The sequence below is a fragment of the Schistocerca serialis genome, chromosome 6 (assembly GCF_023864345.2).
Source record: "Schistocerca serialis cubense isolate TAMUIC-IGC-003099 chromosome 6, iqSchSeri2.2, whole genome shotgun sequence".
In the NCBI taxonomy this organism is placed as follows: Eukaryota; Metazoa; Arthropoda; class Insecta; order Orthoptera; family Acrididae; genus Schistocerca; species Schistocerca serialis.
The window spans coordinates 305,720,623-305,747,139 of NC_064643.1; the positions used below are offsets into that span (position 1 = coordinate 305,720,623).

Here is a 26,517-nt window from a genome sequence, read left to right on the forward strand (position 1 = left end):
TTCCTTTATATCTTTCCTCTATTCCTTTCATATCTTGATGGAACCGCTCTCCTTGTTCCTCACTGAAATCACCTAGATTACGAGGAAATCGATCCAAGTGGCTGTGAAGGAAGTGCAATTTTATGCTCATGTTAGCTCCTAAGTTTTGAAAGTTAGTGAGCATGTTTTTGACCAGTTCCTCGTAATTGGGAGCTTTATGATTGCCCAAAAAACATTTTACAACAGCGACAAAACTGTTCCAGGCCGATGCTTCAGTGACAGTCATGACACTTGTAAAATTGGTATCGTTGATGAGCCTGCGAATTTGAGGACCATCAAATATTCCTGCCTTAAGTTTTTCACTACTGAGTCCAGGGAACGTATTGCAGATGTATGTGAAGCAATTACCATTTCTGTCTAAATCTTTGGTGAATTGCTTCATTAGTCCTAACTTAATATGTAATGGTGGAAGAACAATCTTGTCCCTACTAACCAGAGGTTCATTAATGATGTTTGCTTCACCAACAGCCATATGTTCCCTTGGAGGCCATGTTTTCTGCTTCCAATGTTCATGCTTTGCCCTACTATCCCACATGCAGATAAAACATGGGTGCTTTCTGTATCCACTTTGTTGTCCAAGCAAGAAGTTCACCATTTTCAAATCAACCATTGGTGCTGCATATACTGAATTTTCTGCAGAACCATGTTGATGTTAGCATATGCTTCACAAAGTTTTGTTGAGTGGGCAATTGGAATAGATGCGTAATGATTGCCATTGCGTAGGAGAACACATTTTAAACTTCTAGTGGAACTGTCTATGAAGACACGCCAGTCCTCTGGTCTATATTCCGGCAGCCCCAATTCAAGTAAAAGTCCAGGTATATTGCTGCAATACACTATAACCTCTTCTTGGTTGAAGTATGGAAGAAGGTTTTCTTCTCTCGTCCGGTAAGCTGTTATTTTAACACTTGGATGAAGACAGTTCTTTTCCTTAAGCCTGGATGCTAAGAGTTCTGATGCTTGCTTTGAAAGATAGAGTTCTCGTATCAAGTCACTGAGCTCCTTCTGGTCGAACTGCTGGGGTTGTGTCTCACGTCCTTCGTATTCCGAACCACTACTTGTACATTCCTCGCCGTGCACATCGTCATCTGATGATGTTAGCATGGGTAATGTTGTGAAGGTCGGTACAGGAACATCGTTGCTGTGCACCACCGGTCTTCTTGCTGACTCCAAATCGGGATATTCCCACTTTCGTTTTTTGAACCTATTAAAACCTTTCACATTAACAATGCAAAAATAGCAATCATCTGTATGGTTCTTCTGCTCTCGCCATACCATAGGCACTCCGAAGTTTAAGCTTTTCCTTTTTCGTTTTGTCCACTGCCGTAAGCACTCCACACAGCATTTACAAACTTTATGGGGTGCCCACGCCTTGTCTTGATCTCCAAGTTTAATTCCAAAATATGCCAGATATGCTTCCTTCACAAAAGGAGTGATATTCTTCCTGTTCTTTTGAAGAACGTATTCACCACAAATGTAGCAGAACTCATCTGGATGGTTCACGCAAAGACGGCGTGAAGAACTCGTGTTTTCCTAAAACAAAATTGCACAAATACTACATATTATGCAGAACTTTCTTGTATTTGCATGTCAATCACATCCAACAAACATCATTAATTGTTTTGTGTGAAATGAATACTCACCTCTTATTTGCTACGTCACGATGAAAAGGTTCTATCTCCTTGAAGCTGCACTGCACATGTGTGTGACTTTTGACCATCGCCATTTTTCTTGTTTACGCTGAACGCTACCTATCGGCTGTTGTGGGGATTACCTCAGCCAACAAATGAATGTCGAGTACCGCCGAATTCAAATCTGCACAACCCTCAATATCTTCAACACACACACACCGCACAACAGGACTGAACACATGCTGACAGTGTGATATTTGCATGATGTAATCCTCAACCACACAGATGCACTCCCTGAGCACAATTGTTTAATAAAGATAGTACAATATCACTAATTAAAAAACAGGTAGCAAATACATTACACCATATATGGACCCTGCAGTCGATATTATCCACATGAAACTCTCATTTCCACAAATAACCTATATCTCAAAAACCAGAGCCAATTTGGAAAAAGTACAAATATACTCGGAATGAGTATCATAACAATATCCCATTTTCGTTCAAACTTCCCTGGCAACGAAAAAAAAAATTTTTTTGTAGAACTGTGTAATTTATGTAAATATAAATGCAAATGTTTGTACAAAATTGTAATCTCCTGAAGTTTTCCACCTCTTGCTTTGAAATTTTTGACATTACAATGCATTTAAATATGTATGTTTATTTATACAGGGTGTTAGAAAAAGGTAGAGCCAAACTTTCAGGAAACATTCCTCACACACAAAGAAAGAAAACACGTTATGTGGACATATGTCCGGAAACGCTTACTTTCCACGTTAGAGCTCATTTTATTACTTCTGTTCAAATCACATTAATCATGGAATGGAAACACACAGCAACAGAACGTACCAGCGTGACTTCAAACACTTGCGACCGAACCGCCGAATCTTTCCATCAGTAAATGGGGTATGTTCTCAAGTGACTCCGTTGTTTTAACCCCTCCACTGACAGAATGACCCGCTTCCTACTTCCGTATGTATAAAGCCAATACGGACTTGTAGCTGTCACGCCTTTGCGCTTACTGCTACGTATTTTAACCGTAAATAGCTCAGCCCTAATGGTAAGAGTTAGTAGTGAATTCTGGCGTTATTAATCTTTGAAGACAGCACAGCTGCCACAAGCTCAGCTCACCTTTGCTCCACTCCTACCCTCGCCATTACACCACATTAACTAGGTGCTACATGGACCTTGCTAAATTCACTTGCGTATACATTTTTGACCGTTACTCGCCAGTATTTACCTATTGGATTAGTACACTCCTATCCGGACTATTTCTCAAAGAGCTGTGATGATTGAACGGGTTCGATCCACGGCCTACAGTGCCCTACAGTTCACATGGTAACACTGCCTACCTGACCCACTTAACTTGGTAGTGAGCTTATGTATCCAATCACCACTGCTAGCAGCAGTAGATAATCCTATCAGCACGACGAGAGCAGCAGACTTACCGTCGAATCCTCCTGAAAATACTTATAACTACGGTCGCCAGCTCTGAAGGAGCAAAACGATAAATCAATTTTTTGGCTCGTTTCAAAGTGAAACGGCTTGAGTTGAATTTTAAACTTAATTCTGAATATTACTATTTCTGATCATTCTAGGTAATTCTACAAAGCAAATACTCTCTCAATTTCTGTGAGTTGGCTTGGTAATTACCACCAAGACAATTTAAGCAACTTAGGTTAACAAACTTCTACCCTTCAACTTATTTAATGATTTTGGGATATTACTCTTTGGACAATTGCTATAGAATTAGTTAAGTGACTTTACTTGAAAGGTTACTCAGAAAAATTTAAGTAACTATAAATAGGCGACTCATTCGGGTGTGACCATTGCTCTTTTCTACATTCTTAAACGCTAAAGTATTCTACAACCAAAAGAATTGTAAATGAAAGAGGCGATGGTGGCCTCAGTCTGATTTCACTACACTATGTTTCAGGTTACTACACTTTACAATGAACAACATGCGTCGTAATTTTACTCATTACTATATTCTGTCCTCAGCACTTGCATAAAAGAAAACTGGTATTCTCCTTTTACATGTATATAAAGTTCGACTTAACAATTGCAAGCAGTCTTGCCTTGGGTAGACGTGTCGGTGCTGGTGGTGAGATGCAGGTGGCTAACGCAGCTCTTCACGCCTCATGCCCTTAATGGCGGCTGGAACTACGAGCTGTAGCACTCGTATAAGCTACTGCACGTCCGCCATAAAATCTGGGCGCAGGAACTCTTACACTCAGCCCCAGTGGCATAGAGACGGCTTCGACAACCATTCGTTGCGTTCCACTCCACAAACGGCGACGATATTCGCCTCTTCGCTGTTGCACAATCACTTTTGCGTGAGCACAATTACGCACGTCCGCTCACGTCAACACTCCCCAGGCCATTCCATTGTTCAGTCCCTGTGTCTCCAGCTACCTCTAGCTATGCTCGTATCACCAAGAGTGGGGGCGTTCCCCTACCACCTTTTTACCGAAATCATTTAGTATTTAAGAATATTTACATTTATTACCCTGGAGTTCATACCAGTCATAATAATTTACTACTAGCGCTTTATAACATTAAATCATACAGTAATAGCTTATAATTACCAAGAAAAAGAATACATTTGACTCCGATAGCATAGTGCATTGTCTGAGACAGCGCTAATTCCCAGTTTCGCCAATAGATGGCATCAGGGTGCACTCCCTGGCAGTCTCACACCAGCGCGCCCGTTTCCGACGCGCGGGCTCCAAATTACTGTCAGCCCACCATCATTTCAGTTCCGTTACACACTTTGTTACAGGAAATGTTCAAAATGTCAGTTCGCGAGGATACATGCATCCACCCTCCGTCGCATGGAATCCCTGATGCGCTGATGCAGCCCTGAAGAATGACGTATTGTATCACAGCCATCCACAATACAAGCACGAAGAGTCTCTACATTTGGTACCGGGGTTGTGTAGAGAAGAGCTATCAAATGCCCCCATAAATGAAAGTCAAGAGGGTTGAGGTCAGGAGAGCGTGGAAGCCATGGAATTGGTCCGCATCTACCAATCCATTGGTCACCAAATCTGTTGTTGAGAAGTGTACAAACACTTAGACTGAAATGTGCAGGAGCTCCATGATGCATGAACCACATGTTGTGTCGTACTTGTAAAGGCACATGTTCTAGCAGCACAGGTAGAGTATCCCGTAAGAAATCATAACGTGCTCCATTGAGCGTAGGTGGAAGATCATGGGGCCCAATCAAGACATCACCAACAATGCCTGCCCAAACGTTAACAGAAAATCTGTGTTGATGACGTGATTGCACAATTACGTGCGGATTCTCGTCAGCCCACGCATGTTGATTGTGAAAATATAAAATTTGATCACGTTGGAATGAAGCCTCATCCGTAAAGAGAACATTTGCACTGAAATGAGGATTGACACATTGTTGGATGAACCATTCGCAGAAGTGTACCCGTGGAGGCCAATCGGCTGCTGAAAGTGCCTGCACATGCTGTACATGGTACGGAAACAACTGGTTCTCCCGTAGCACTCACCATACAATGACGTGGTCAATGTTACCTTGTACAGCAGCAACTTTTCTGACGCTGACATTAGGGTTATCGTCAACTGCACAAAGTATTGCCTCGTCCATTGCAGGTGTCCTCGTCGTTCTAGGTCTTCCCCAGTCGCGAGTCATAGGCTGGAATGTTCTGTGCTCCCTAAGACGCCGATCAATTGCTTCGAACATCTTCCAGTCGGGACACCTTCGTTCTGGAAATTTGTCTCGATACAAATGTACCGCGCCACGGCTATTGCCCCGTGCTAATCCATACATCACATGGGCATCTATTAACTCCGCATTTGTAAACATTGCACTGACTGCAAAACCACGTTCGTAATGAACACTTACCTGTTCATGCTATGTACTGATGTGCTTGATGCTAGTACTGTAGAACAATGAGTCGCATGTCAACACAAGCACCGAAGTCAACATTACCTTTCTTCAATTGGGCCAACTGGTGGTGAATCGAGGAAGTACAGTACAAACTGACGAAACTAAAATGAGTTCTAACATGGAAATTAAGCATTTCCAGACACGTGTCCACATAACATATTTTCTTTATTTGTGTGTGAGGAATGTTTCCTGAAAGTTTGGCCGTACCTTTTTGTAACACCCTGTATAACTATTTCTTAATATGTGATGTCTGTTCAAAAAATTCCGGAACTTTGTCCACAAAATTTTTCTACGCTTACTTTTTACCTATTGTTTGTGGTATCCTGCAAAACACACTCCTCAAAATTGATACACCACTCCCAACACCATTTCCATTTCCGGAAGCAGCCTTGCTACATATGTTGTTGGATCGCATGAAGTGCCATCTGTGGAAAGTCTGCAGGAGTCAGGTCTAGAGAGCACGAAGGTTAAGGCAGCACAGTGATTTTGTGTTTCGTGCAATAGTTGTGCACCAACAGGGATGAAAGTATGAGTGCATTACGTGATGCAAGAGCAATGAATTGTCTCGCCACATTTCAGATGGTTTGCTTCTCACATTTTCTTGCAGGTGTCACAACATGTGCCAATTGTACCATCGGTTAACAGTTTGTCCCTATGGAACAAATGACAGGCTAATCCTTCAAAGCTAAAGAAAACTGTCGGCAGGGCGTTGACATTTTATGTGACCTGATGAGATTTTTTGGCCTTGGAGAACCTTTCCTGACCCATTGTGAAGATTGTACCTTGGTCTCAACATCATAACTGTAGACCCACATCTCTTAAGGAATCACTTGTGTGATCGAAAAGCTCTCCACAGATTGCAAGGCGTAGGTATTTCTGGTATTTACTCACAAGCTGTGGGACGAACTTGGCTGCAAGACAATGCATTTCAAGGTGCTGTCTCAGGGTTTCGTGACATGATCTAACTGAAATGTTACAATCTTCTGCAGTCTCTTGGACACTTAGTCTTCGATTGGCATGCACAATTTCGTTGTCCTGAAGAGGGTCATTTTTAACTTCTGTCCAGTCATTTTTAAACCATGTTAATCAGTAGTAATACAGAGTACTGCTTAAGCATTCATCACCGTAGGCTTCCTGCATCATTTGGTGTGTCTTAGTAAAGGTTTTCTTGAGTTTCACACAAAATTTAGTACAGACGCTTTGGTCCTCTAACCCTGCCATCTCAAAATTCACAAACTGTGTGAAACAACGTTCTACTCAGTATGGCACCGAACAAGACCTAACAGACATACAACAATGAAACTTCCAGCAGTTACACATTAAATACAAATGTGTGCAGGGATGCCAACCGCATTTCACTCCAACACACCATTGGTGCAAAATTACAAATGTTCCGGAATTTTTTGTACAGGCCTCATATGTAAATAAATATTTAATATATGAAACGGAAATATTACAAAAAAATGCCAAAGTCCTTGGCTGATTTACTTCAAATTTTTACGTGTTACTATTTAACATTTGGACAAATATAGGCCATATACTTGAAACAGTCAGTAAATAACACAACATACCTTTGGTTGAAAAAAAGTGGAAATCGTAGTGGTATATCGTGAAGTATTCCAGCTTCAGCACCTATAGTTTCACGTAGTTCAGATTGGTGGCAGCGCTACACATAGCCTTTGAAATGGTGTCTGTAAAGGAGGTGCGTTCCCCAGCAAAGAGCTGTCATTGAGTTTCTTTTGGTGGAAAACCAGAGCATCACAGATATTCATAGACACTTGCAGAATGTCTACCGAGATCTTCCAGTGAATAAAAGCACGTCGAGTTGTTGGGTGAGGCATCTATCATCATTAAAAGTTTGCGCAAACCTGTCCAGTCTCCCGTGTGTTGTCTGGCTGCACACAGCTGTGACTCCTGCAGTGTTGAAAAGTGTGGACACTCGGATGTTACCGACAGATCACACACACACACCTAGCGGCACAATGGGATGTCTCTGTTGGTAGTGCTGCCACAATTGTCCACCAGTTGGGGTATCAAAGGTATTTGCCCTCTGGGTTCCTCACTGTCTAACAGAAGACCATAAAGGGTGCCAAAGGACCATCTGTGCGGAACTGCTTGCGTGTTATGAGGCTGATTGTGGCAATTGTCAGCTTATGATTAGTACACTATTACCGAGTCTGAATTTGCAAAAATAGTAAACAAGACTCAGGGGCAAATAGCAGCATCATCATCATTATTATTACTGATATTATCTGGGACAATAATTTCACCTAACCAGTGAGAGGTGAGGAAAGTGGCACTGTATTTCTGATCTTGGCAGTCAAAAATATATAATTGTTTCTTCCAAACATGTTTGGATTTCCCAAATTTGTCGTTTTGGGGGGACGTGAAGACATAGCTATTTTTCCCAAATACGCAGCAGATTTCACATCTGTATTGACAAGGGCATGTGATGATATTAAATTGTTATTGATTTTTCCATCTTAAGCTTATTATTATTATTATTATTATTATTCATTCTTTACTTTCTCAGACGTTATTATTATTATTATTCACAACACCTGCTGTGCGAGATGGGCCATGTAGGCAAACGACATATGTGACATCATTCCTTAGTCTCTTGATTAGGGACATGCTGTCTGCCCGCTGCTGTCTCATTGGCCATGCAGAACCAGCAGCTGGCACACCCCTTTTCATTCATGTCGTACCTCATGGGGAGCATTGACAACATTAATTACCAAAATACGGTCAGCATTGGTCATTGACGTAAAAGTCTTTATTTCTGTTGCAAATCGATTTGTCACTGCATGACCATCATCAGTGCTGTAGATAAAACAAGAATAAAATAATCAGATTGCGCTGTAATGTACTGCATCTGCTCAACTATACAGGGAAGAAAATGCAGAAGAGGTTGTTTTCATTGAGCTATATTAGTATTAAGACCTTGTGAACTCATAAAGACAAGCAATAAAATTGCCGTATCCGCACATCAATGAAGAGTACTTGTCAGACTAAAGGTACAAATGCAAGATTATACGAAACGTGTAGGTATGACACTGCACTTGTGTAGACTTTCACTGTCTCCTATGGATACTACTGTTGAGTTTTTTGTCTAATTTTAAAGTTGACACGGTTCCTATTACAAATGGATTCAGGTAATGAAGAGTACTTGTCAGACTAAAGGTACAAATGCAAGATTATACGAAACGTGTGGGTATGACACTGCACTTGTGTAGACTTTCACTATCTCCTGTGGATACTACTGTTGAGTGTTTTGTCTAATTTTAGAGTTGACACGATTCCTATTACAAGTGGATTCAGGTAAACTGCAGTTTAAACATGATAGATGTTCATAAAAAGCAAAGGTACGCAGCATACCTTATCATGGTTGGCAGCATGATGAAATTTGCTGCCCAGCACTTCTCCTCTCTACTCTTTCGTCCATATGCTCAGTCTAGTTTGTGTCACAGTTCTCCCTTCAACCCTTACGAATTCTTCAAATTAAATCTGGATGTGACCTTAGTTGCCCAAGCTTCATCTGTAAATTTAATATGCCCCTAATTTAATTCATTACACTATGTAAACAGTTGACCTCAGCAGCATTAGTTTAATCTGCGATCGTAAGACAACCCTGTGTTTTTTTGAGTAACAGATTTGGGAAAATCCTCATCTTATTAGTCAAAAAATTTGAAAAAAAAAAACAGCTATGGCAATTAAATCAGACATATACATTATGTAAATACTTGGGAGTAAAAGAGATCACTTGCCAACTAGCAGAAGCTTTGAATCGTTGACAGGTGTGCACACAGAAAGTGCAAATTAGAGCAAGCCTATTGTTGCCGTATAAAATAAAAAAGTGTTACAAGAGTATGTTCAATTCAAATAAAATTTAAGGAATGTAAAATATCGGTTGTCATGAAATATCAGTTCCATTTATAGGAATACATATAAAATTTATTTTTAGAAAATTAATTCTCTCTGGAAAAATTTAGCACATTTCAGTGTTTTCCATAGAGAAATATGATCAGTTTTTGTAGTGGCTTTAAACATTCTTGTATGGCTTTAGTCCAGTACTGAATCCTATCGAGGTCCTTATATAGATTTGATTCACAGCAGCTACTTCAGTTTAGTTTCCCAAGTTTGTTTCTCAACTTGATCCTCAGTGTACATATGTACTGAGGCTGAGTAAATTTTCTAATCATTTGAAAAATAAACAAATTGGAAACAGCCCACATAGTGATTGAATTTGAATTAAATGACTGTGAGCTTCACTGCAGACATGAATAGTCTTAGAACCAAACCAAGTTCATTAATTTCCCAAATCTTAATCATTTTTGCTTCAGAATTGTGTTGTTAAATTCTGTCAGGTTTCTGTTAATTTAATTATTTAATCAGGTTAATTGCCCACATACATTTTCATTGCCAATTATCACCTGAAATCATAAGATCAAAATAATTAAGGTCAAGTTCATATTACCAGGGAGTTCAGCACAATAATATTTTTTAAAGAATTATCTTGAACTATTCAACCTCACCATTATCTTTCTGAAAATGTCAAACAATTCCAACCTAAGTGCAATGACCTTTACATTACCAAATAATATATTGTCTCCCATTACAGAGGCATTCATTTACTTCAAAATTTTCTTTTTGCGTAAATATTTCTCCGCATTTACTGATTTCTGTTATGCTATTTGGTTCCTTACTACTTTGTTCATTGTAATCATAGTTTGCTAGCAGTAGTAGTGCCTTCACAAATTTGACTACTTTATGGATAGGGCCCCTAACATGTGCCTTAACATTATCTACATCAAGCAGTCTACAATAAGCTTTAATCACAGTAACAAACAAAAATTGCGATTACTGACAGACCACGAGTTTTCTTTGTGCAACAGATAATATAAAAGTTAATCAGGGCATTTTTTTCACTCTATACATCAATTTTTCTTTATTGTAGCCTGAAGGGCTACACTGAGAAGCAGTTTCGTCATGCCACACATTACTACAGACAACTGATTTTATTTCACTTTACTTGAACATGAATGCAAGCACTATTTTAATATATTTAACAAAATTGGCAGAAACAGCAGAAAGTAACAGCAGAATTAGAAAGTTGCATTTCAAAATCGACACTTGTGGAATACCTCAGTTGTTACACACACTTTTTGGAAAAAGTAAAATGTTTGTTGAAAAGTGGAGAATAGGTTTTTCAAATAAGATGTGTCAATTGAAAAGAGAGGGGGAAAAAATTAAGGTCTAAATTTTGAAGTATACATGGTTTATAGATATCGTAAATATAGAATATTTCTTTAAGTAAAATTTTTCTACCTGAGATATTTACACTACTGACATCAACAATTGTTAGGCTATACTGTAAATAATAAAGCTTAAAAATATGACTTGAATAGGAATTTAATTATTTTATGTAAATATGGTGTAAGTGCTACTATTGAAGGGAGATCAAAAGGAGGAAAAATTGGCATCAGAAATAATCTAAGAACAAGTAGGATAATCACACTTGACTCTGCTGCAGAGTCACTGGTCAAAGTAAACTGTCCATGTTGATGACTCCTCTTGATCCTTTGTTCTCAATCACCATTTCATATAACATAATGGTTTGATCGTGAAATTAAAGTTTAGCATCAGTTCATACCCTAAACCACATCACTTGCTGCTGTGTTCTCACTGACTACTAAATACCAAATGTTATCACATCATATCTCACAGTAAGCACTGTCAGTGTTCCTCTACAGAACATGAAGTGACAGCACTTATTTTATTACTAAGTCGTAGTCAGTGTGGCCTTGATTAGAGAGTAAGAAGGGTCATTTGAAAGTAAATCTTTCCATATGACTGACAACAAACGCTAACATAGTCCTCATTTTGACTTCGCATGCTGTCAAGTTGAACATAAGATAATCCAGTTTGTTGTTTGCTAATTTAAGATGTGAAGTGGTAGGTATATCTTCTAAGGCCTTTGGGTGTGGAGATTGTTATACAAAAAGTAAAATTTGGTTTTATTGAGGCGTAAACTTGCTGTTGTGCTGAAAATGAAATCACATAAGGATTGTATTGTGCGTCCTTTTTCGTATGTATAGAAGTTAAAACTGTGATCTTCAGGAGATTACCGTGAGGATATCCCTATCCTTTGTGTGCTCCTTTAGTCCCAAATAAGTACTGTCAGTTCTATTGGAAATTGTATTTGTGTCCACTTTTTAGGTATGCTGTTGTATGTGTTGTTAGGAATTAGTGCACACTTAAGTGTGACTGTAGGGGTGTGGCAGTGTGTAAATCTGCTCCAGTAGCATTTTTTGCACTTCTTATTCTGTTCATTCACAGGAGGTGTGCAGCAGCTACTACTTCTTGTACTCTGACATTAGTATGAATGCAACTTTTACTGGTTTGGTGAATGTGAGATGTTGAAAGATGTATTATAAAATTCCACTGTCATAAGTAAGAGAGATATAGGTGAAAAGAAAAAGTATGGTGTGTAGTACCAGTGCCGGAAGTAGGAAAAGCAGCTTTTAGATTTTTAAGAGGATAGAGACAACTCACTGCAAAGATGCTGTAGACATGTGTATGAAACCCATTACAGATGATTTTCTTGGGAAACTGATAACTTCATACAAACCAAGGGGGTGCTGAGGTAAGACCCTTCATGAGGACAGTGGTTTCAATTTTCGCAAGGGCATCAGTATTTAGGTTTTCAATAGTTTCCCTAAATTGTTTAAGGCATATGTGGGATTATTGTTTTTGTTCTTCCCCAATCTCAGGTTGTGCCATGACCAGTTCTCAGTGGAACAGCAAATCCTAATTTTCCTTCATTATTTGAAAATTTCTCAAATTTTGCATCACATCTTTTTCTTTTCTGCTCATCTGCATTTCTGCATAAAGTAGTATAAAAATAGGCATTCTCAGATGGTGCAATAATGCAAATTCAACTCTGCATTTCTTTTAATCATACACATTTTTGTATGTCTTAAATTGGTTTTCGGTTTTCAGTTCTGAAACAGAAGCAAGTGGTCCACATGGAGACATAGTTGATGCAACTCCAGTAGGAAGCAGTAGAGTGGATGGGATTGATAGTGGTGCAACAAGTGAGAGTGAGGAAACATACAAAGCTCCTGCTTCCAGTGCAGCTATGAAACTGGACTCCTCAAATAACGCATTTGTATCAGTGAAAGGAGACACTTCTGCTCAAATGAATGTGCTCAGGCACCGGATAATGGAAACTTGTGCTAAAGAAACAGAGCTGCCCAGCCGACTAGCAGACGTAGGACTTAAAAGTGGTACAACTTTTTCATCCACTACAAACAAGCCATTTTCAAGAGACAGTACCTCTGATGACATTATCAGTAAGTACCTTCTACTTTATTAGTGTTCACGAGCACCTTAATATACAAGTAATCTTTTCAAAGAAAACTATATACATATTGAGGGAATGTTTTAATATTGGCATTTCTTAGACTTAATCAGTTAGCAGTTGTCAGGGGAAGGGGAAAAGGAAAACTCCACTGACAGAGATCCATTTTTTGGTTATATATTAAAAAAAAAAAAAGAAAAAAAAGACCACTTTGATGAAGTTATGCTTGCGTGTATTAGAATCTGTAATACTAACATCAGTCATTTATAATCTTAAAAACCAAAAATCACATAGTATTGTAGACATGACATTGTCTTGCTAATGAATGAGTTACCGGGATTCTGGATGATATCATACTGACACTGGAGCTCAATTGTGTTGAAAGGCTGTATAGAGTCAAATTGGATGGGAGGGGGGAGAGGAGACATGTAGGATAGGAATGGTTAAGGGGAAGGGTGACTGAAGCTGGTAGGTAGAGGCAGCAAGTGCAAGCTGATAGGAAAGTGGTATCAGTGAGGTGTTAGCAGCAGATAAGGCTAGTTGACGTGATTTGGGAGAGATAAAGTTAGAACAGAGGAAGAGGAAGACTGCAGACAGGATGATGGGACTGTAGAATGAAGTGGTGTTCATTTAGACAGGTGCAGATATGGGACTGGGGAGGTGCTAGTGTATTTTGAGGCTGGGAGGATTACCAGTCTGAAATGTGTTGTAAGGACTGTTCTCTGCTGGTCTCGGCAGAGGTTTGAGTCTTCCCTTGTGTGTGTGTGTGTGTGTGTGTGTGTGTGTGTGTGTGTGTGTGTGTGTGTGTGTGTCCTTAGGATAATTTAAGTTAATTAGCGAGTAAGCTTAGGGACTGATGACCTTAGCAGTTAAATCCCATAAGATTTCACACACATTTGAACATTTTTGACTGTTCTCTTCTGTGTCGTTCAGAGTAGCTGCTGTTGAGCTTGGCTGTGAAGCAGCCATTGAAATCAATACATGTTGTGCCCAAAAGTGTGTTTAGGCACTGGGTGGTGGCAGTTTGGCGGCAGCTATTTAGTTGACTGGACAGTTAGTTGGTGGTCACACTCACATAAAAGGCTGTGTACAACTTACTGCAGATCTGATTTGTGATGTGACCACTTTCACAGGTAGCCTATGTAAAGTTGAATAGGTTATGCCTGAGACAGGACTAAAGTAAGATGTACTGGGGAAGTGCATTGTTGTGATGAACTACAGTGATTATCTGACAGTCAAACTCCTCCACTTAACAGTCCTTGCCACAATGATGCCATCCTGTAAGCCCAGCCTTATTTTTAACCTTCTGTTTATTAGTTAGCTTTGAAGGAGGACATTGCCCAAAAACATGACAGTATTTTCAGCCTAGTGTATGTACACATCTAGCATTTTGTTCGCAAACACATGGTGACTTAGGAATCGGTATTTCATAATTCCATGTTATGATTTTTTACAGATTACTGATTTCTGTGAGGGTGTTTTATCTGATAAAATTTTTAGCAATATCCAATTATATAATCACCCTGGTACAAAAATTGCATTGCCCCACATCAAGAATTAGTTGCCAGTGTTGTACATTACGCAGAAAGTAAAAGAATTGTATTCTTTGACTAATCTGTAAAGTTAGTGGATTCTGTGCTCATACCTAGCATACTGGTGATAGTTCACATGCCTTGCTGGTGCCGGGAAGCAGTGTTTTATTTAAATTGCTCCAGCTCAGGAATCGTTCTGCAAAATTTTTCAGGAATTAGTTAATATAAGCCTAAGTTGTTAAAAACATAAGTGATCAGTTAAAATGAACTTTGTGTGGTGTACTTTGAAGTAATCTTCAAAGCACTTGTACACCGTTCTGTTCCCCTAAGTATCTAGAAGTCCTGTTATGAGAGGCAACCTGAAATTTTTGTATGTATCCTCATTCACCTTTTCAATGGTAAGTATCTTAGTAGGAATGCTAAAGGGCTTTTGGTCCACATTTGGTAATTTTAATGCTATACTTTCCCTGTGATGTCACCGGCCAAGTTGCTTATGTATAGGGGCAACGAGAAGAATTTCAGCAGTATGCTTTGTCAGCATTTGTATATTAAGGATAGGCAGGAGGTGCCATGTTGTTGTTCTTACCCTGATGTGATGGCAATTGTGTAACGTCTGCAATGCTTATGCTTTACTTGCCTGCATACAGCAGAGTGCTCACATATGCACTCTCTCAAAGCTACCTCGTGACACAATCTATACAATTGTATACTATGTCATAAAGGAAATGGACTATTCCACCATGGGGGTTCAGACAGGAATGATAGATATAGAAAAAAAATCCACTGATACATAGCTTAATATATTATGGAAGGTTACATAGTTGCAATAAATATGCAACCATTAAATTTCCATAAACATCAACAATTGGTTTGTTGCGTTTTCTTACATCTACAACACACAGGTCATAATTTCAGTGCATTATATTAACCAAACAAGTAGGTCACAGTTTAGTATTTTATTGCTAAAAATGTTTAAAATTGCTTCTTGTTGTGCTTACGTGGTTCACTTATTTCCATTGTCTTGAAAACAATCCTTCTGTGGTAATGCTCGCTTTATCATAAATTTTGGAGAGTTTATAATCTTTCGCTGACAGTGCTGATTTACATTCCTTTATAGTGAGAACTTCACATAGCTTGGATCAAATTACGTACTGAACAGTCAATGTATTGTCATAATGTAATGCACATTCTTGATAATCATCAAATAGGTTTGAGACAAGGTTTACTGTACCTTAGACTACCCGCTTTCAACCACATTTCAGTGTCATCTCATCCTGCCAAATGTCCTAGTCTCCTATTTACAATAATCTACATGTGTCTTTTTTTTATGGTGATGTTGGAAAGTACTTGATGTAGATAGTTGAGTGACATTGAAATGTAGTTGAAAGTATGGTAATCTTCGTTTCTTAGCTCTGTGACGAAGGGTGTGACATTTACTGATCAAAACTATGGTGCCAAAATTCTCCAAAAAAAAAGTTTGCTGGATCAACTATTAAATAATACAAAGAACTAAATCAAAGATAAGATCTACAATGTGCTGAGTTGCCACGTCACATTTCCCCAACACTGTAGCACAACAAACCATACTAAAAATGATGTGTTTTGGGGAGATCTTTAATGTGGTGTATCACTTAAGCTGCTTACTTTTGCAATACCCAAGTGTAATTTTGAATAGCATGAAATACTACATGTTAACTTCATAAACACTTCAATGCTACAACTGCTCAGTTTGCTTCTGTCAACCAATTGCAAAACGGGATCCATACATCATCACACCATTGTTGTTTCAGTATCCACACTTATAAATGCCATGAGATCTTCCCTATTGGAGTGAAATTTGTAGTAGAACTTTTTTTTAAACACATTTGTAAACAAATGCCTGTTAAATGTAGTTATTCCATCAGTTTCAAAGTCTACGAATGCCTTCTCTGTTCCTAGAAGCACAATGTCAGGACCACCACGTTTAGATACAATGTAATCTGTTATAGTGGAAACTGTCTATAGCTTGGATCATTTATATACTGAACATCATGCTTGGTGCTCAGTGGTTTAAAGATTTTCACGGAATTCTTTTTGAGCTTGCCAGTAATTCTTCACAGTTCAACTAAAACAAGTACAGAACCTGCAAGAGTCAGATGATCAGGGCACAATGTATGCCATGATCCGAAGCCTGCATCTTTGTTAGATTTTCTGTTTTTGATATAGATACTGTAAGCAGTATGTACTTAAACACGTGTTAACCTTGCAGGTGTCTCTAAGATATACAGGGTGACACAGCAAAACGGGAACATATCCACATTCCAATAAAACTAGAAGTGATGAAGAAAAGAAATTGCATTCATAGTAATTGAAACCTTAGAGCTTTGCCTTTCACGAAACATTGATGGTATTTATCATTTTTTTAAAATTATGTTCTGCAGATGGTGTCCTCCTGTACGAATACATTCGTGAAATCTGTTATTGAGATTCCTCACTGATCGCTGCAACATCTCAGCTCGGAAACTGTGAATTGCATCCCGAATTATCTGCCTTAACTCATCCAGGGTTCTTGGTCAAGTTGTGTAGACTATGCTCTTCAGGTAGCCCCACAAAGAAAAAATCATTAACGAATAAATCTGGCGATCTGGGGGGCCAGGGAATGTTACCGAATTCTGACACCACATTGTTGCCAAACAATTTTCGCACATATGCCATTGATTGCTGTGCAGTGTGTGATGTCGATCTGTCCTGTCGAAACCAGGCTTCTTGAATGTTTGGAAAGTTGTTCAATGCAGGTGTTACAGAAGTTCGTAACATCACCAAGTAATGATTGCAATTGACAGTTATTTTGTTTCCCTGTTCATTTGTGAAAAAATACGGTCTGATAATCCCATGTGGTGAAACACCTCATCATACTGTCACTTTACTAGCGTGTAAAGGGCACTCATAAATGTCATTAGGATATGTGTTTGCCCAGTAATGGTAGTTCTGTTTGTCCATGTAACCTGTGACATGAAAATGTGCCTAATCCGACATCCACAACTTGTTTAGAAATTCATCGCCATTGTTTATTTTTGTTATCATTTGTTGACAATCCTAATTGTAACTGATAATCTTTTTCCTTCAATTGTTGCACCATCTGTAGTTTGTACGGATAAAATTTTAAGTCAAGATGAAGAATTCAACACTTTCCAGGGACGTTCCAACCCCTGCTGCTTGCTTATGAATTGAACGCCGTGGGTTCCGTAAGACGGACTTGCAGACATCATTAATGTTCTCTGGAGAATGCACACTTCTTGGTCGTCCTGTTGGTTTCTTCTTGAGGGCAGATCCAGTCTCTTCAGAGTTATTAATCCAGCATTTTATTGTGTGTTTCAGTGGAATGGAATAATGATGTTCTAAATAATAAAAATGCCGGAGCTCTCTCTTTGCCACTACCAAACTATCACTGTTTTTATAAAACATTTTTATGGATAATTCACGCTGTTGTCTGTTCCCCTGATCCATGATTACTGAAATGGTGGACTGTTTACTTGCTAACTGGATTTTCCGTTGTTTGATATTCATTGTATTGTTCATATTGCAACCTTCAGTTTTGATGTTTATTTAGACTATCCCAAATTACTTTTTGTACCAAAACTGCCTATTACACGTTATGACCCTCTTCAGTCTGGCAGTTAAGAGACGAGGTTGGCCTGTACACTTTTGTGCTGTATGTGTCCCTTCACATTTCCACTTCACTATGACATCGTAAACAGTGGCCCTAGGGAGGTTTAGGAGAGTGAACATATGTTACAAGTGACACACAATCACCTGACCACGTTCGAAGTCCACGAGTTCCACAGAGCGCCCCATTCTGCTCTCTCACAATGTCTAATGACTACTGAGGTTGCTGATGTGGAGTACCTGGCAGTAGGTAGCAGCACAATGCACCTAATATGAAAAACACATGTTTTTGGGAGTGTCCGGATACTTTTGATCGCGTAGTGTATGTATGCATTTACTTTCGGTGCCTGAGGGAAGTAATTGAAAATTTCATCCTTCCATATCTAGACTTCCAAACTGTATTGTGTGATGGTTGGTACTGGTGAATTTTATCTGCATGTATCATGTAGCTATTGTAGTCTGTGATTGATGCAGTACAAGAAACACTTTCCTTTTTCTTTTCCTTGTTGTGTCGGCTTACAAACATTGTTTCCCCTTGTTGTGCATAGCACTACAAACTATACCACATTTCTTTCCTTTTTCTCTCTACTTGGAAACAGAAATGTGACCTGCCATAAGAAAATCTGACTCCTCAAGTTTCAAATTTTTGTCTACTGTTAACATTTCTGTTGGAAAAAAAGTTTCTTGTGGGTAAAAATCAAACATTGAAAAATCCAGGATGGAATGTAACAATATTATGAAAAAGAAAGTTGCTACTCACCATATAGTGGAGGTGCCGAATCACAGATAAACACCACAAAAGGACTCGTACAAGTAAAGCTTTTGGCAGTTACGGCCTTTGTCAACAATAGATGACAGACTATTGTTGACGAAGGCCTTTACGGCCGAAAGATTTAGTTGTAAGAGTCTCTTTGTTGTGCCTATCTGCAACTCAGCATCTCCGCTATATGGTGAGTAGCAACTTTCCTTTTCATAACATCGTTGCTTGTGGGTAAAATAATTCTACATCCGTAAAGCCCTTTCTCTACAGTTTCCACAAAAGTCTAAATATAAGTCTAGAGAAAAACTGATCAAAAAACAAACAGTATCTTCCATTGTGAAGAGGCACCGAAAGTGAAAAGAACATCATTTTTCCCTAGTGATATACCATCTTCAGTTTTACCTTTGTAGATTTGAAAGCACAACATGTAAAGTGTAATCGCACAGTCTATTACATATATTTTTAAACCTCACTTTACAGGTTTCAATGGCGTGTACTGCTTCAGAGAACTTCTTCCCTTGACAACCTCCATATTTTCATCATTGGGTTGAAGGATACTGTGAAAATTTTGTTCCAGTGCACTATCAGAAGTCCTAGACTGTATAATTAGTCATAACTAGGTTCATTTCTTTTTGGAATTTTGTTGGTGTCATTTAAATGAATGTGCCTCAGAATTTTAAATAATCTTTTCAGAGTCATCACATCAGTGATCCTAAAAGTGTGAAAGGTGGGGTCTGATGATCAGAAAAGACGAATACTAGATAGGCTATAAGAACTCATTACTATTAGCACCCCTAGGAAAGCTTTCAGCTCTGTTGATGTGAGGTTTAGACATATTCCATCTGTGATGCATATTTCATTGATTCTAAAACTATTATATCAAGAAATCCCTGTGAGAGAAACTACAAGAAAATTTCTCCAGGGGAATGCAAATTCACAGGAACTCTAGGCCAAGTGGTAAGAAAAATGGTAGAGTGTTGTATTGACATGAATTCATTCCCTGTTTAGAAACCTTCAGCTGATATTGAGTAACTACAGGCATGTTATACAGTATAACCCTGCTTCCACGTTCCCAGAATTAACATTTTTCCCACCGTTTACAACATTTTTTATTGGTCCCATCAAATTTCCTACAACCACAATGTTAATTTGCACCTGATTTTGCTTCAACATATTTAAAATTTTCCCACGATTTACGTGTTTGAGGAGAAAAAATGATGTTGGCCATCCAGTAGTGTTTACAAATATTACGTGGTTAAGTTTCTTGACACCAGGGCACTCTGCTCAGTGGTTTTGAACCAGTAAACGTCTAAAAGTTGGAGCAATTTGTGCCATATTTCCCGCCGCTGCCGAGCTCTACTTGGCGTGGTGACTGATGTGAGTCACTAGGTATTCCGAAGGAAGATATCATGACCAATTACAACAATTTCCAAACTGTCTCTGCTGGTGATTGTTTTGATTATTGTGACACCTTTGTCGAACCATATTTAGCGTGTTTTGGCGTACGGCCACTTGGAGTGCTAGTTGACACTGTCATTCACTTGGCATTGCTCAAATGTTTTTAGTTTAAACACAGTGCCTTATACTTATTTTATTCATGCTGAGCAAAATGTGTTTCAAGAATTTATTCTCGTTGTCAAATGCAGTATTTATATATGTATTTGTGATGTTACACAAACGAACAATGTGAGTGATAGGTTGTGTGTGTGTGTGTGTGTGTGTGTGTGTGTGTGTGTGTGTGTGTGTGTGTGTGTGTGTGGGGGGGGGGGGGGTTTCTGCATAACTGATGACGCTTAGTACCTGAAAACCTCAAAACCTCAAAAAGATGACTACAGTGCAAGAGACACAATAACACACATTCAAATACCATACAAAATACTTATTCACATATTTGCACTTCGAGAAATAATTATCATAATGCATTGTGCTAAGCATGGAAAAATACATAACTAGTGCAGTATTTCATTATTTAAATAATGAATGAATGACAGCTGCATGCTTTGAAGTCCCATGAAAAGTGTAAAAGCAGGATTTCACTGTACATTTCAGAATCTGTTATTGAAATAGAAATACCATATATACTCGAATAAGTCACAGAATTTTTTTCCCGTATTTAAGGGCTAAAGGCAGGGGTGCGTGGATTATTCGAAACGAAGTTGGTACTGCTCCGCCTCCAGCAATAGACCCCAATATACTATTGCATTGTTGTGACCTCAGTGTGTGATGCATCAGTAGCACTTTAGAAGTGAAGAAGTATTAACAACGCCTTCAAACTTGTTATTATGGCTACAAGTTCTCGTTATTGCTCGTACACTGCTAAAGAAAAACTGAAAATTATTGAAGAAGCTGAGAACATTGGAAACCATGTAGTGGGAAGAAAGTACGATGTGAGCAAGAGTGAGCAAAACTTGACTTCAAGAAACTAACAGTAATCGCCGGGCATTTCGCAGCCAAAGAGCAAAGCATCCTTGAAAAAAGGCTCTGCGATTATGTAAATGCGGAGCGACAATGCGGATGCATCGTGACGAGTGAAATGTGCCAACCTCAAGCACTGGCTTTAGCCAAACAACTAGGCATTACCAGTTTCAAAGCTAGGTGGGGCTGGCTATCAAGATTTTTCAACTGAACTGGATTAGGATTCCAGAGGAAAACTACCATCGCTTAATGGCCTCCAGGCGATTATGAGGAAAAAAATAGTGCATTTTCATCGTTCTGTGATAAATCTGCGACGCAAACAGTCCTATATAGTATCGCAAATTGGTAACGCGGATCAAATGCCAGTCTATTTTGAGATGTCGCTCGATAACACAGAGAACAAGAAAAGGGAATCCAGCATCATGATACGAACTGGTGGCAGTGAGAAGCAAAGGTGTATAGTGATGTTGTGTGTAACTGGCTATGGAAAAAAAGCTACCAATTGTGATATTTAAAAGGGAAACTATTTCAAAAATATCAGTGAAAGGCATATTGGTGAGAGCAAATCTGAAAGGGTGGATGGACAATGACCTTGTGATTGGCTGGGTGACACATGTTTGGCAACATCGTCCTGGTGCGTTACTGGATGTATATAACATGTTGGTCCTGGACAGCTTCCGCTGACATGCAACTGAGGAAGTGCTAGACAAATTACAATAAGAGAAAACTGACTTGGTCATTGTCCTGGAGGCCTAACATCCATCCTACCACCACTAGATGTGTGTATAAATCAGCCATTCAAAGTTGCATTTAAACAGTGGTATATGCAATGGATGGCTGATGAAAACCACAAGTTCACACTGAGTGGAAAAATCAAACGACTGGATTTGTCCAAGATTTGTGAGTGGATGAAAAGTGCATGGGATTCCATTCCACAACCACTGGTGGAAAAATCCTTCAAAAAATGTGGTGTCACAAATTCACTGAATGGAACAGAGGATGACGCTGTATGGGAAGATGCTGATGGCAACAATTATTCTCCTGCTAGTGATGACGATGAAAGCAATGATGAATAGAGAGGTAAGGGAGCATAAGTAGTGACTAAAATCTTTTATTGCACATATTAACATTAAATTCTTAAACATGGTAATTCGCTGATGATAGCGAAAGTAAACCATCCACTTCCAGTACCATAATAACTTTTGTAGAAGCACTTGTTAAGAAGTGAAATATCAAGTAAACTCTATGAAAACTGAGATTATGTGGGTGTTCTTGCACATACGACACAAAAAAAATTCAATTCAAAGAGATTTGCAGTAGATAAATTGCAATTGGAGGCAGATTACTGTCAAGATATCTGCATTGCACTATAAAATCACTATAATAAATTGACTTAATCTTGTGAACAATAAGGCATACCAGCAAAATTACAACACAATCCGTGCACTGAAAACTGAGACTGCTTTATGGTTACTTTGTCGACTACAATGTGGAATGGGTGCTATCATCTGTTGATAACCCCCCTGCGGGTCCGGGGATTAGAATAGGCCTGAGTTATTGCTGCCTGTCGTAAGAGGCGACTAAAAGTAGTCCCACCCCCTCAAGGGGGTCGTTAGCGCCTGCGTCCGGAGACGGACGGTTCCACGACCTCTATTTGTGGTCATTTTGCTTTTTCACTTCTTGTTTCTTCCTTCCTTTGGTTGGTTCCTTTCTTTGCTCTTCTCCACCTCACTGTCTTCCTTACTCTTTCCCTTGTCTTCTTCTACTTGCCTTCTCATTGCCTTCTTCTCCTTGCCTTCTCATTGCCTTCTTCTCCTTGCCTTCTCATTGCCTTCTCATTGCCTTCTTCTCCTTGCCTTCTCATTGCCTTCTTCTCCTTGCCTTCTCTGGTCTCTGTCTCGGCGTTTGAGACAGTCTGTCCTCTCTCTCCCTCTCTCTCTTCTTTTTCCTCTTCTTCCTTCCTCCCTGTGCGTGCCTGAAGGCCGACCCACGCGTTCGCACGCGTAGCCGGTGACGGGGTAACGCGTAATTCCCCGCCCTGGGTAGACATGTAAGGCACGCACGTACCCCCTGGTAAAGGCCAGGCCCAGGGAGGGGTGATTGCCTGAGCTGATACCTTCTGACCATGCCGATTGGTCCCTCCGTCTGTTTCTCGGGAGGTGTGACCTGAGGTGTAAACATTCACCTAAGGCGGGAGTGCCCTCTGAGAGGGTCCCCATAAGGAAGGGGCGCGCCATCGGAGACGCTGGCAATCATGGGGGATTCCTCCGCAATGGCTTTCACTCCATCTCCCTCGACTTATGCCCAAAAATGGAAACATGACCAGCCACCAGTGACAAAAGTACTACCGCCTGCCCCACAGTTCCTCGTCGTTTCTCGATCTGAGGACGGAAAGGATTTTTCCTCTGTCAACCCTTTCGTTATCCAGAAGGGCGTAGATGCCATAGCCGGATCTGTCAAATCTTGTACCAGGTTGTGTAACGGTACCTTATTACTAGAAACTGAGAGCGCCTTTCAGGCACAAAAACTGCTTCGGGCCACACTCGTGTACACGTTCCCTGTCCGGGTGGAGGCTCACCGAACTTTGAATTCGTCTCGTGGTGTAGTCTATACTAGCTCCCTCAACGGATTGACTGACGAGGAGATTCAATCTTTCCTCGCTGAGCAGGGCGTGACGGCTGTCCATAGGGTCATGAAAAAGGTCAACAATGACCTTGTACCGACCCAGACACATTTCTTGACCTTCGATAGTGTTAAGCTGCCATCGCGCATCAAGGCGGGCTATGAGGTTATTTCTGTTCGCCCCTATGTCCCGACACCTACGCGCTGCTACCAGTGTCAGCGTTTCAATCACACTCGACAGTCTTGTTCCAATGCGGCTAAATGTGTCACTAGTGGCATTCGGGTCAAAGAGAAAGTGTCCACCTCGGCTGCTCGCAAGCTATTGGCTAGTAGGAAGCCCACGCTGCTCCCAGCGGGGAAATACAGTACTGTCCTCGCCTCTCCTCGGACTACCAGGGAGGTGGCAACCCAGACATGCGATCTGACCTTCAGCACCACGGTCGTCCGTTCGGCCAGTGCTAAGATCGCGCGGTCGACGTCTCCTCTTCCTCCCATCACCCCACAGACACCAGCCCCTTCATCAGCTTCTGCTAAGACGAAGACCCAGAAGTCAGATGCACGGGCCTTCAAGAAGGAACCGTCCCGTGCCGACTTCCTACGTACCTCGACCTCCCAGCCTTCGACCGGTACTTCCACCAAACGACCTTCCAAGAAGGCTCATAGGAAGCACAGTTCTCCTTCTCCGCCACGGCGCATTTCTTCTCCTGCGCCACCCAGCGGTTGCCGCCCCAGGCCGTCATCCGTTTCGCCTGGCCGCACCGCTGGTAGCTGAACATCTGGCCGTTCACCGGCGGAGGAAGCTCCCCCTCCCGGCCATCTTACCAAGATGGCCGATGAACCTATAGACCCAATGGACGATGACTGTCCACCTACTGATAGCGGCGGCAGTGCTCGCTCGAAGCCAGGCCCTCAGCGGCCTTCGAGGTGATCCCTTCTTTCATCTTCCTTTTCTTCTTACGATGGCACTTATTCACTAGAATATTCGCAGCATTCGCTCCAACCGAGAGGACTTGAAGTTGCTGCGCCGCTTGCACCGTCCGCTCGTCGTAGCCCTCCAGGAAACGAAGCTACGCCCATGTGATCAAATTGCCTTGGCACACTACACCTCTGTGTGTTTTGACCTACCCCCTGTGGTAGGTATCCCGGCTCATGGAGGGGTTATGTGGCTGGTCCGGGATGATATTTACTACGATCCCATCACGTTGCACACCGGCCTGCAGGCAGTTGCCATCCGCATTACTCTCCCCACTTTTACATTTTCCATTTGTACCGTTTACACTCCATCGTCATCTGCCGTTACCAGGGCAGACATGATGCAACTTATTGCTCAGCTACCTGCACCATTTTTGTTAACTGGAGACTTCAGTGCCCACCATCCCCTTTGGGGCTCTCCAGCATCCTGCCCGAGGGGCTCCCTGTTAGCAGACCTTTTCAACCAGCTCAATCTTGTCTGCCTCAATACTGGCGCCCCTACTTTTCTTTCGGACACATCTCACACCTATTCCCATTTAGACCTCTCTATATATATACTCCCCAACTTGCACGCCGGTTTGAGTGGTATGCACTTTCTAATACATATTCGAGCGACCACTTCCCGTGTGTTATCCATCTCCTGCAGCATACCCCCTCTCCGTGCTCATCTAGTTGGACCATCTCCAAAGCAGACTGGGGGCTCTTCTCTTCCAGGGCGACTTTTCAGGATCAAACCTTCACAAGCTGCGATCGTCAGGTCGCACACCTCACGGAAGTCATTCTCGCTGCTGCTGAATATTCCATCCCTCACCCTACTTCTTCTCCACGTCGCGTACCGGTCCCCTGGTGGACCGCAGCATGTAGAGACGCTTTACGTGCTCGTTGACGTGCTTTACGCACTTTTAAACGTCACCCTACAGTGGCGAATTGTATCAATTATAAACGATTACGTGCACGGTGTCGTTGTATTAGTAAAGAAAGAAAGAAAGCCAGCTGGGCTGCTTTCACAAGCACCTTCAACAGTTTTACTCCTTCTTCTGTTGTCTGGGGTAGCCTGCGCCGGCTATCTGGCACTAAGGTCCACTCACCAGTTCCTGGCTTGACGGTCGCGAATGACGTCCTTGTGGCCCCTGAGGATGTCTCCAATGCCTTCGGCCGCTTTTTCGCCGAGGTTTCGAGCTCCGCTCATTACCACCCTGCCTTCCTCCCCCGCAAACAGGCAGAGGAGGCTAGGCCACCTAACTTCCGCTCCTCGAATCGTGAAAGTTATAATGCCCCATTCACCATGCGGGAACTCGAAAACGCACTTGGCCGATCACGGTCCTCCGCTCCAGGGCCTGATTCTATTCATATTCAGATGCTGAAGAACCTTTCTCCTACGGGTAATGGTTTTCTTCTTCGTACTTACAATCGCATCTGGATTGAGGGACATGTTCCCGCATGCTGGCGCGAGTCTATTGTTGTCCCGATTCCTAAGCCGGGGAAGGACAAGCACTTGCCTTCCAGTTATCGACCCATCTCGCTTACCAGCTGTGTCTGTAAAGTGATGGAGCGAATGGTTAACTCTCGATTGGTTTGGCTGCTCGAGTCTCGACGCCTACTTACCAATGTAC

The 26,517-nt window shown here is 40.9% G+C and overlaps 1 protein-coding gene across 6 annotated transcripts in view; it reads left to right on the top strand.

Moving 5' to 3' along the window:
* Window positions 1-26,517, top strand: part of LOC126483814 (eukaryotic translation initiation factor 4E-binding protein Mextli) — a 139,957-nt gene that overhangs the window by 86,856 nt on the left and 26,584 nt on the right. For all 6 annotated transcript variants that reach the window (XM_050107005.1, XM_050107001.1, XM_050107006.1 and 3 more), the window contains one exon: window positions 12,598-12,950. In XM_050107005.1, the coding sequence (XP_049962962.1) occupies window positions 12,598-12,950 (353 nt within the window). The remainder of the gene's footprint in view (window positions 1-12,597; window positions 12,951-26,517) is intronic.